This window comes from Rana temporaria, chromosome 3 (genome assembly GCF_905171775.1).
Source record: "Rana temporaria chromosome 3, aRanTem1.1, whole genome shotgun sequence".
NCBI classification, from domain to species: domain Eukaryota; kingdom Metazoa; phylum Chordata; class Amphibia; order Anura; family Ranidae; genus Rana; species Rana temporaria.
The window spans coordinates 78466783-78479534 of NC_053491.1; the positions used below are offsets into that span (position 1 = coordinate 78466783).

Sequence of the window (12752 nt, forward strand, 5' to 3'; positions counted from 1 at the left end):
AGCAGGTTCTCAGGTTACCGTCAGGAAACCAAATCGTGTGTACAAGGCTTAAGCATTCATATATGGAGGACACACTTGTCCTGCATATCTTGCATCTTAAAGTCAAACCCCAAACTTTTTTTTTTCATATCGGGTAGGCATTGAGCCTCTGCCAGGTTTCTAGTGTGTATGTAAAGCCTAAAAGCATGCATGAACAGATTCTTGTAAAGAGCGACATATCATAACTTTCCTCCCTCCAACCTCTAACTAATCCTGGCAGGCTTTTTACTGTGCTTACATAGTGAAACAAGGTATAATCACCTACGTCCCCCATCCAGGTCCCTTGTTGACGTTCCGAGGGTTGATGATCCTTTGCTGCAAATCTGCCCAAGATTACCGGTTCCCCTGAGATGACGTCAGTCATCTTCTGGGTCCTCAGCTAGACATCCAATAGGAAGTGTCCATGTTACTACCTTTGGGACACCCAAAGAAGGACCCCACAAGAAGTAAACAGAAGAGAAGGATTGGGCTGGCAACGCCATACGTCTATACCAGCAAGTTAGGGATGGAGGCAGATAGGGTGCCAGTATCCTGGAGAGGGACTGTAATTTTAATTTATTTGCTATAAAATATCTGGTGATCCTGACAGTTTTCTTTGTTTCCTTTTTTCAATGTGACTACACCAAGCACAGCAATAAATCCATGCTGACATGTTCGGTTTGCGACCCCAGGCCTTTTTTTCCTGCTAGGTGTACCTGTACTCTCTTAGTCAACTTTGCCCCTGTCCAGCCCTGCTCGATTTGACTGACTGTGGGCTTAAATCGGGAGACTCACTGTCAAAACTCCAGCTGCCAAGAATTGAAAAACACCCCCAGCAATGGGAAAAAGGGATAGAATATTTGCCGTATTCTAGTGTGCATTTTTACAGTGTCTTCACAAATACGTTAATGCATTCTGTGTCCCTATGAGGAGCTTTTTCCTTACTATTTCGGGACACAACATAATTTTTTGCAAAAATAGAAAAGGTCAAAATGATTTGGGAAGGTTACTACTGCCGTCTATAACCCTCCTCATTTATTGGCCTGCAGTAATAGGCTGTCAGAGGGACATGAATCTACCTAATGGGTCATTGGCTGCAATTAAAAAAAAAAAAATAATTGACAAAGTCTTACATTTTTTCAAGTCAGTCCAAAAAGTTTTTGTTGAAGTTGGGCTTTAAGAATTCCATGGGAAGGCCTTTGTCAGCAACTGGACCTGAAGACATATCACCTTATAAAGTCATCAGGCTCGCACTAAGGCCGTGTACACACGATCGGTCAAAACCGATGAAAGCGGACTGAAGGACCGTTTCATCTGTCCAAACCGATCGTGTGTGGGCCCCATCGGTCAGTTAACCGTCGCTCAAAAAAATTAGAACTTGCTTTAAAATTTAACCGATGGCCGCCTAACCGATAGGTCAAAACCGATTGGTAGTATGCAAAAGCATCGGTTAAAAACCCACGCCTGCTCAGAATCAAGTCGACGCATGCTTGGAAGCACTGAACTTCGTTTTTTTCAGCACGTCGTTGTGTTTTACGTCACCGCGTTCTGACATGATCGGTTATTTAACCTATGGTGTGTAGGCACATCAGACCATCAGTCAGCTTCATTGGTTAACCAATGACAACGATCCTTCGGACCGTTGTCATCTGATGGACTGATCGTGTGTACGCGGCCTTATAAAGTCATCAGGCTCGCAACTAACTGGCTTTAACAGAGGGCCTTTGTTATCTAGAAACAGACCTATGTAGAGGTGTTTATAGGAATAGTCACAGACAACTGATGAATAGTTTACAGGTAAAATGTATTTCACCATTCTTAATGGATTTGTGCATTTTATCACATTTAGCAGCATTTAAGCAGCTTAGATTTGTGTATACATGAGTACAGCCACCACTGATATTGAGAAAATACAGCCGTATCGTACACTATATGGTAAGTTGTTACTGTGTCCATGGAGCATAACATGTATAACAAGTAGATCTGTGCACACTAATGCACTCATGTAGAAACATTTTCTATATAAGCACTTCTAAATTCTAACAACATTACAGAAACATTTATTTAAAAGAAAAATATATATACCATTTTCCACCATAGTTTTCACAAAGAATTGCAATCATCCTCTCCACAGATCCCAGGATAGCACGATGAATGATAACTGGCCTTTTCTTATCATCTCCTTCCTTGCTGCACGAGAAAGGGATACAGAATGTGTAATTATAGAGACAAGTAACAGAACTAGCAATAGAAAAGGCAGATCAAGATATATTTTCTATGGTTTAGTCTAAAGTACAGTATCTAAATCCAAGAACAAAAACGTAATGTATTGCAGCTTACCAGTCCTTAAAGAGAACACATATCCTGTTCACGTTCAACAAGTCCAGAAAAGATCTGTTGATCTTGCCAGAAATGTGTGTCCTGATCAGTTCCTGTGAGACTCGGAATCGGGATGAACAAAGGCAGACATGTTTGAAGTGGCACATGGAACATGGAGTTACCCATGGCTGTCATCCAGGCTGGATTTCAAACATTTGCATGGAAAGCCAGCACACCACATGGGTAAACCCCCAAAAATTCCATCCATTTTTAATTTAATAAATTGTAAATGTAATATTAAAGTGCATATTTGTAAAGTGCAAACAAAAAAGGTACAGAAAGTGCAAAACAGATATCCACTGACACTTCAGGTTCCCAAGATCCCCTTCCCAAGGTGACAGACAGCCTGTCACTGGCCCTCTGAGGTCCCAAAACATTGTTACGGTAGTTATCTTTTTGCACTTTCTGGCACCTCTACATTTTTTTAATTGCACTTTAAAATGTAGCCTCAATAAATAGATTTCAGTGTTCTGGCTTTCCATGTGAATGGGCTATGTATCAATGTTGGCCATGCACCCCCTAAGGGGGTGAAAGAATATGGGGCATGGGTGGATTGGACAAATTTGGAATGCCTTTGTTTAGATCCATTGCATGGAGGTGGCCCATAGTACCTGAAGGAAAAATTCATCAAGTATGCGCCTACCCGATCCTTGAGATCAGCGAATCTAGCCAAAATTGAAGATTCCAAAATCCAAAAAAGAAAAAATGCAAAGGGAGAATGAGTGAAGTACAAAGAGCTGAATTTTGGAACTCCTTGCCTCTGAAACTGAGACTTGAGAATGACTTTTTGAAATTCCGAAAGGAATTGACAACCATACTTTTTGTACAAGCTTTTGGAGTCACGTAATTGTAATGGGGTATGACGGACAGACACCCAGGTTAATACTCTGTGTTGTCATTCCGGTATGTAGGTCTTTTAATGTCAATGGCCCGGATTCACAGACAGCGGCACACATTTATGCTGCCGTAGCGCATCTCCTTTACACTACGCCGACGCAGCGCAGAGAGGCAAGCACTGAATTTACAAAGCACTTCCAAACTGCGCTGGGTTTCCTAGGCGTAAGTGGAAGTGGGCGTGAGCCATGCTAATGATGCGTGACCCCATGCAAATGATGGGCCGAGTGCCAGACAGATACGTATCAACAACTGCGCATGCGCCGGGACGTGGGCGCATCGTTCTGCGCATGCTCAGAATCACGTCGGAACAACTGCCTAAGATACGCCAGATCACTGCCTACGGCGTGAACATAACCTACGCCCAGCCATATTCACGTCCAACGTAAACTACGTAAAATAGGCCGGCTTGGGTTCCCTGGTGCAGCCCTTTGCATGGATGCTGCTGAGTTACACCTCCTTTATGGGGCATAACTTTACGCCGTACGTACAACTTACGCGCACCAGTCGTAGCCTGCGTCGGGCGCAAGTACGATCGTGAATCGGCGTATCTCCCTCATTTACATATTTGAATAGAAAATCAATGGGAGCGCCACATGCGTCCAGCGTAAATATGCGCCCACTCTACGCTGGCAAGTTACGTCGGTGGAATGAAGCCTGTTTTTAGGCGTATCTTAGTTTTGTGGGCCCGGCGCACAGATACGACGGCGCATATTTGCACTTACGCGGCGTATCTCGAGATACGTTGGCGCAAGTGCTTTGTGAATCCGGGCCAATGTCTTTTATTTTGCGCATCAAGGACTTTGGGCAAGACTGCGTAGGTCAAGCATTTTAATAAATAAATAAATAAATAAATCTATTGCATGAGAGATGGGGCGATTAGTAGCGTACACAGGAAAGATTACATAGTTTATGCTTCCAGTTCATTTCATGGCGAATGACAAGAACACTGCATTATTGGCAATACAAATAGACATTTTCTGTACTTGCCGAAAATGTTTCTAGCCTGAAAAATAAAAACAAATGCAGCCAGCAGCCATCACATCGAAGAACTAGTAGGCTGCAAAATGTTAAATTTTTTGTTCTTCGGTTTAGTTCTTGAAGAGAGACATAAGCTGGAATCCGAGCCTGGCAGGAAAAATCATTACTGTTCACTCTGGAGAGACCAATAGTATATATTGCAGTGTCAGATGCAACGCTTCTGGGAAATGCTCTGAAGAAGACACTTATCTCAGAGCAAAGGTGCAGACAATGCTGATTTGGTAGGCAATCAGTGAAAACAACCTGCATTCGGAACTTTGTTATAGAGGACAGCTGACACCTGCAATGCATATCTTGTGTCGAGGGAAACCATAACTATCAGCAGAAATAAATGCCTGGCCTGACTGACTGTTCAAGGGAAGAATGTAGTTGTACTGACTACTACAGTTATCTGCAGCTTCCAAAGTGATCACATAGGTATAGGAGATATGCATACTTGCATTGGTCCAAGGTGGACCAATGTAACTTTTCACTAAAAATCATATTGAGACTTCAGCTTTAAGTTGTTGTATAGCACCCCTTTAAATTCTGTTTGCTGGTAGTTTAAATGGACCAAGGAAAAAAATAAAAATAAATCACTTACCTTACATATGTAAGATTAAACCTGATTGGGAGCTGAAAATCTAACTGTATGGTTGCACACTGATGGTACCGACCTATAGCATCTCTTATTGTAATGTCAATCTGTAAACAGAAAACACAAGTATTGAAGGTAAGATTTGAAATGTTCTTTTAACTAAAGCCTGATGGCATCCAGAACAATGAGAGCAAAAAAACAAATTATACAATTACCTTGGGACCATAGAAAGCCCCATCCCCCGGGTTCAGTTTCCAAGGCTGTCCAAATTCATTCAGACTGTTCTCCAGTTGCTTGAAATTCAAAAGCAAAAAGTTGACTTTAATGAACAAACAAAAACAAAAAACAGCTGAAAAGGCAGCATTATTAGTGAAGATAAACAGCAAAAATAAAGACCTTTTCAGCATGATTCCACATTTCTATTTCTCCAAGGTAATTTTCAGGCCTGGTCGAAAGGTGAAGTTGGAAGGTAAAGCCAAATACGGCATATACAGACTGTAAGAACTGCAAACACCCCTTTATTTCCTCTTCTATCTACAAAGGAAGCATACAGAATTATCACTGTGTCAACACCAAATGAGTATATAAAAAGCGGTCTACATCAGACTAATCCTTTAGGAGCAATTGTGTACAAAGCACATGCTGAATTTATGGTATAGGCGTCCATGGATAACTCATTATATTATTTTATAGGGATTTATGCATTCAATTTACAAATACAGACAGAATTGCATGGTTGATGTAGTGCCCTCTTCTGGTGAGGTTGCCAGATACATTTAGTTGCAGTGAATAGAGCAGAGATTATGTAGGTCTGCTCAGGATTTCCTGAGCGGAGAGTTCGATTACTCTCACCTGCCTCTGAAAGAAGTGTCTAGACCAGGGATATGCAATTAGCTGTCCCAGGAGGCATAGCAAGACTGACAGCCGCAAGCATGACACCCAGAGGCAGAGGCATGATGGGACTTGTAGTTTTGAAACAGCTGGAGGTCCACTAATTGCATATCCCTGGTTTAGACTCTAGAGCAAAGGGCCAGGAGCTTCAAATAATCAGTTGAATATTCATCATGCCTCATTCAATCAAAGACCTTGTTGGGGACTGATAGCTGTGCGAGTGCTAAAAGGGAACTTTGTGCCAGAAGTGGCTTTGTGGACTGCTGTTGTAGGGTATTAGTTATACTGGCCATTCCCTGCTACCTCCAAAAAAGCGGCTTTTGGAAGAATAGAGCAGCGTTTCTCAACTTGAGTCCTCAACGCCCCCCAACAGGTCATGTTTTCAGGCTTTCCATGATTTTGCACAGGTGATTTGATCAGTTTCACTGCCTTAGTACTTACCACAGCCGTTTCATCTAAGGGAAATCCAGAAAACATGACCTGTTGGGGTGCCTTGAGGACTGGAGTTGAGAAACACTGGATTAGAGAGAAGTGTGTCCTTCAATCGTTGTTACTAATCGTTTTGGAGTATCCTGTAGCCCTAAACCCCTCTCCTGTTAAAGCCGTTTAGGAATAAATACTAAAAAGACAACCCCTAGAGCAGGCATGTCCAAAGTCCGGCCCGCGGGCCAAATGCGCCCCCCCTGTTGATTTAATATGGCCCCCCTGGGGATTTGGATATATATATTGTTTGTGGCCCCCAGGGCCACAAAAGATATATACCGTATTTATCGGTGCAGCCTTGGAGGGGACAGGGAGGGGGCAGGACGAGTGCCTTCAGATTACATTAAGAGAATCTCCTGTTTACTCAGCAGCGTCTGTATTGGAAGTCCTGTCTCCTGGGATGCCATTGGTCGACTGTTCTGTCCATCATAAGAGGCGGGACTTTGTATTAAAGAGGCCACGGTGTAAACAAGAGATTCTCCCATTTGTAATCTGTCGGCACTTGTCCTCTCCCCTCCCTCTGCCCTCCGAGGCTGCAGATGGGCATCGATCAGGCTGCATTCATGGCACATGTGAGGCTGCATTGGTTGCAATGGTAAGGTGGCAATGGTAAGGCTGCATTAATGGCAATGGTAAGACTGCATTCATGGCAATGGTAAGGCTGCATTCATGGCAATGGTAAGGCTGCATTCATGGCAATGTGTGTTATCTGCCGATAAATACGATATATCCAAATAACACACATTATGATTTGTGGCAGGACGTGACTTCAAAGAGGCTGCAGGAGTAAAAGAAAATACTTGAAATGGACCTTCATGGCAGGATTACCAGGGATTATTTAAATTAATACTATGGAATTAAACACAATTGAAAATTACAACCTGTTAAAAAAAATGTTTACATACACTTTCAATCAGGTCACTTTTTCCTGCCTTGCATATGTTGAAGCAAAAATATTTCTTTAAACACACAGAAAAGTGACTTACTGGGCATTTCTAAATGATCAATTGTCATATTGTGGATTTAAGCTTCTGTGGATTACAAGCTTTGTAAGCCTAGCTTAGAGGTCAGAAAGGCCAACCACTCCCACTGCTGCGGTTGTTGCACTATGCTCTCGAACGCCTGCAGGAAGTGCTCTGTCCAACCTTATTGTTGGTAAAAGCACGTAGGAAGATGGGACAAAGTACTACATGTACTTAGTTCCCTTTGGGGCAGAACACTGACAGACACTGACAACAGTTTAAGTGAGAGTTCTCCTTTAATGTTCTCCTATTCCCAGCATACAAAACCATTTCCTGGAATCATGCTATTAAAGTGGAGTTCCACCCATAAATATAACATTACATCAGTAGTTTTAAAAAAAATTCATTAGTCCTTTACGAATTTTTTTTTTTTTTTTTTTAGATGCCTTCAAAGTGTTGTTGCTAGGCAGAATAGTTAATCTTCCCTCTTCCTGCACCTAGGTGCTTATTGACAGATTCACAAACGAGATACGACGGCGTATCTACTGATACGCCGTCGTATCTCTGTTTCTAACTATGCGACTGATTCATAGAATCAGTTACGCATAGATAGCCCTAAGATCCGACAGGTGTAATTGAATTCCACTGTCGGATCTTAAGGATGCAATTCTAGGCCGGCCACTAGGTGGCAAAGCCATTGCGGCCGGCGTAGAATATGCAAATAAAGACTTACGGCGATCCCCGAACGTCCCGAACGGCCCGTCGATCTAAATCTACGTCGTTTCCGTCGAGTTACGCCGCGTAAAACTAGGGCTTAGCCCTAGTTGTCTTAAGCCATGGTAAGTATGGCCGTCGTTCCCGCGTCTAAATTTAAACATCAACGTCGTTTGCGTAAGACGTCCGTGAATGGCGTTGGACGCCATTTACGTCTAAGCAAATGACGTCGGTGTGACGTCAGTTAGCGCAATGCACGTCGGGTAATTTACCTGACTGAGCATGCGCAGTACGTCCGGCACGGGAGCGCGCATAATTTAAATGGGACTCGCCCCATTCGATTGGGCCCGCCTTGCGCCGGACGGATTTAAGTTACACCGCTGCAAGTTTCCAGGTAAGTGCTTTGTGGATCGGGCACTTAGGCAGAAAATTTGCGGCGGTGTAACTTGTGATACATTTGCCTATATGTCTCAGTATACTGCTCCCTGCTAGCCATGGGTAGAGGTAGAAAGGAATTTCATGTGTGATTCATTCCTCTGACCGGTTATTGACGTGCTAATGTCCCCTCACTATTCTAAAGGTTAATTGATCTATTGTGTTGTGTAAAGAAGATCTGTGTTTACCCTTAAAAGATGTGTATTGTATCAGGCTAAATGATTAGAGAAGTAGTATGTTAATTATTCTGATTGCTTCAGTGTATTAATTAACTCCCCTGATGTCTTTATCTAAAGAAACGTGTCTGCATGGTCGGCTCCGACTTGTCTCCTATAATCTGTATGGGAAACCCCACTGTGTGAGGGGGGCGTTCCTAACAGGCTGTAACCACATATAAGCTGAGTTTTTGTGTCAATAAAGTGTCTTGGTTCCAGCATCCAGTCTTGACTCATGTGTGGGGAATCCTGTGATGTTCTTGTATGGAGAGGAGGGAATGCTTGACGGGGATATCATACCGATACCGTCACAATTGGTTGGTAGCAGCGGGATCTTCCCTTCTACTCTCCTTTACACCCGGATTCCAAGCAGACACTGGAAGAACTACTGGAAGTTCGTGGAAGGATTGCTAGCAACAAAACCAAGCGGGTCATCATAGCAGAATCAATGGAGATAGACCAGGAGGACGGGATTGCAGCAACGCCAGCAGTACAAGAGATGGAGACACCAGTGATTCAGGAGGAGGAATCGCCAGCCAACAAGCTAATGAGAGAGAAGCTAGCGTGGTTCGGCCCGAACCCAACGCGGGATGTGGTGCTGAAAGTGATGGACCTGTTAGCGGAGGAGGCTAAACAAATAAGAGACAAACAAATAAGAGACGCAGAGCTACAGGAGGCTAAAGAAATAAGGGACGCAGAACTACAGTTAAAACTGGCAGCAGTCCAACAAGCAGCCGCACCTTCTCCGAACAGTGAGTACAGCACAGCAGACACAAGGAAGATTCCGTTTAGCGCTTTTAAAGCTTTTGATGAAAAGGACTGTGAGATTGATAACTACCTGGCGGATTTTGAGCGACAATGTAACCTGCACCGAATAGCTAGAAGAGAGTGGGTTGCAATATTGTCAGGCAAACTGTCAGGCAAAGCTTCTGATGCTTTCCGGACCGTGCCAGATCAGGATATCCATAGCTACGCCAGGGTTAAAGAAGTGCTCCTGGCTCGTTATGCAGTAACCCCAGATTCCCACCGACAGAAGTTCAGGGACTCACGCAAAACCACGAAAGACTCTTACGCGGAATGGGCATGCCAGTTGTCCCTGTCGGCCTCTAACTGGGTTAACAGCAGCCAGGCCACCACCGCAGAGGACATTTTGCAACTAATGCTCCTGGAGCAATTTTACAATCACATCCAGACGGACGTCAAGGATTGGGTGAGAGATCGCAGGCCCATGACTCTACCAGAGGCCGCGAAGTTGGCGGATGAATATGCGGATACTCGCAAGACAAACCAGGTCACACCACGGGTACAACCTCCACGACCAACGGCACCCTCACACCCACCAGCCGCTAGATACCAACCGCCTAACAGACCGATGACATCTAGCCCTCGCTACCCACGCCAGGAGGACAACGAACAACGCTGCTTCCGGTGCAAACAGTTGGGTCACTTCAAGCAGAATTGCCCCATGAATGACAACACCAGGTCAAATTGGTCTCAACCTGGGTACCGCCCACCAGCAGCAGCCCATTGTGTAGACTCGGCTTGGGATCCCCAGGAGCTGGGTCAGGAAGAACCATTGGGCACCCCTTACGAAGCCCTCATGGTACAATCTGTTATTACGGACAACAGGGAACACCATTGTCAGCTGGTCATGGGCGACAGCCATGAGCCGGAGGGGCCTTGGAGGGAGCTGGGCAGAAAGAGGCACCGCCAGCTACCCCCCAAGAAGAAGAGGTCCTGGAAGTCATATAACCAGCGGACCTGGGAGGAGAAGAAGCGACGGGAGGAGATGGAATCGCAGCGGGCGCCCCAGATGCGGGCCGAGATGTTCGCCAAGGGCCCACCGGTGGCCCCTTACACCACCACCCAGTTCCTGATGATGAAGGACCACGTGGAAAGCCTGCAGGACATGAGCAAGCAGGATCTGATCCGTGAGTACATAGAGCTGGAGGAGTGCATAAGCCGCATGGAGGAGGAGAACAACCACCTGAGGTCACAGCGGGCTGACCCCCCCAGGCTCCATGAACTGGAGATGGAGCTGGAGAAGCTCAAAGAGGAGAACCGGCGGCTGCGGAGGGAGCAGGGGGTGGCTGACCTTATGGGGCTCTGAGTCTGAAGCAGTTGCCAAGGGAGGTCAGTCATGCCAAACGGAGTTAACCTCGGACTAAAAGCTCTGAACCCGTCAACCCTACTGGACCAGGGAAGGTCCAACCGGATTTGCCGGAGCAGGGAGCAAAAGGGGGGCCATTGTGATACATTTGCCTATATGTCTCAGTATACTGCTCCCTGCTAGCCATGGGTAGAGGTAGAAAGGAATTTCATGTGTGATTCATTCCTCTGACCGGTTATTGACGTGCTAATGTCCGCTCACTATTCTAAAGGTTAATTGATCTATTGTGTTGTGTAAAGAAGATCTGTGTTTACCCTTAAAAGATGTGTATTGTATCATCAGGCTAAATGATTAGAGAAGTAGTATGTTAATTATTCTGATTGCTTCAGTGTATTAATTAACTCCCCTGATGTCTTTATCTAAAGAAACGTGTCTGCATGGTCGGCTCCGACTTGTCTCCTATAATCTGTATGGGAAACCCCACTGTGTGAGGGGGGCGTTCCTAACAGGCTGTAACCACATATAAGCTGAGTTTTTGTGTCAATAAAGTGTCTTGGTTCCAGCATCCAGTCTTGACTCATGTGTGGGGAATCCTGTGATGTTCTTGTATGGAGAGGAGGGAATGCTTGACGGGGATATCATACCGATACCGTCACATAACTTAAATCGAAAAAGTTAAGTTGCGCCCGCTTTTTGTGAATCTGGCCCTTAATGCTTCCTAACCTACACCGCACAGACTCCTGGGAATGTAGTGGGTGTAACTTTCCAGGAGTCTGTGCACTCCCCAGTCTCAAAGAATCATGTGACTTGGACAGCACAGGTGCTGAAACCTGATCTGACACTGCTTGTGCAGCACTGAGCATGTGCGAGATCTGCAAGGCTGAAATCCAGGAAGTCATACAGTCTGGCTTCATGATGCCCACACTTAAGATGGCCCCAGTCAATTTCTATTTTATAAAGTGTCTAAATGCTGTAACAACCTAACAAAACGGACCTTAGTTTACAGACTAACTTTACTAGAATACATTAAGCTTGTGTATTACAGGGGTATTTATATTTAAAAAAGTGAAATTGTGGCCGGAACTCCGCTTTAAATAGAAGACAAAAAGACAGTTTTTTTTTTACCTGCTCCATTGTGCAAAATATATGTGCATCATCTTGCTGGAATCTACGGACTCTGGTCAGCCCAGTTAATGCTCCAGATAACTCATTACGATGCAGTACACCAAAATCTGCAAACCGCAAAGGCAACTCTCTCCATGAGCGAGGACGATGGCCAAACATAAGACTGCAATAAAGTTAACAAATCATTTGGACCTTTACAAAATCACGCAAAATATCCTTTATAAAGCAAAATTTACTGGTAATAAAGTGCGTCTACAGTGCCAGGTTATTATCAGAAGTCTACTAGTACTTTTCTGGAGTTAAAACATGTATATATACACATAATGTGACAAAAAAGTTTGAAGCGCCATAAAAAGATAAAAAGGAAGAATCTTGTGAAAATAGCAAGTCTTTCAAGATAAATTATAGTATCGGTTTACCAGTGTCCCGGACAATTCATTGGCTTAAGGGCAAAGGTTTCCTTCTCAACCTCGAAGGAGAACATGTTCTCGCTGTAATGCTGCCAGTGACCAGAGGCTTCCCACAGCTTGCTGTTGTAGAGGTTTGGTGTTGACACTTCTGTAAAGTTCCGATTTTGGTATTCTTCCTGTGACAAATGTGTATTACTTGTCTTAGTAACACTTGTTTTACAATAATTCTTTCTTTGACAGAAATGTACCTCTTACGCTTGCCATACACTGATTGAAATTTGTCCGGTTCAGCATGGACCTGGAGGATAGGGGATTCCTCAATAATTTTTGTGGAGGAGGGGGGGGATAGGATGGGATATGGGCAGTTTTGCAAAAGTTTTAATAACATCCATTGGATAAATACAGGAGCGTGTCAGGGGTTGGTGGGCTGCCTATGGCGGATGCTTTATCTGGGGACTTTCTGCTCTTAGTGCTGCCCCTGCACATGTTCCGTCTGGA

The 12752-nt window shown here is 44.4% G+C and overlaps 1 protein-coding gene across 3 annotated transcripts in view; it reads right to left on the reverse strand.

Moving 5' to 3' along the window:
- LOC120931399 (threonine--tRNA ligase 2, cytoplasmic-like) overlaps nucleotides 1-12752 on the reverse strand; it is a 67481-nt gene that overhangs the window by 7003 nt on the left and 47726 nt on the right. For all 3 annotated transcript variants that reach the window (XM_040342796.1, XM_040342795.1, XM_040342797.1), the window contains 6 exons: nucleotides 12264-12430; nucleotides 11845-12007; nucleotides 5306-5443; nucleotides 5125-5202; nucleotides 4916-5016; nucleotides 2104-2208 (listed from right to left, as the gene is read on the reverse strand). In XM_040342796.1, coding sequence (XP_040198730.1) covers nucleotides 2104-2208; nucleotides 4916-5016; nucleotides 5125-5202; nucleotides 5306-5443; nucleotides 11845-12007; nucleotides 12264-12430 — 752 coding nt within the window. The remainder of the gene's footprint in view (nucleotides 1-2103; nucleotides 2209-4915; nucleotides 5017-5124; nucleotides 5203-5305; nucleotides 5444-11844; nucleotides 12008-12263; nucleotides 12431-12752) is intronic.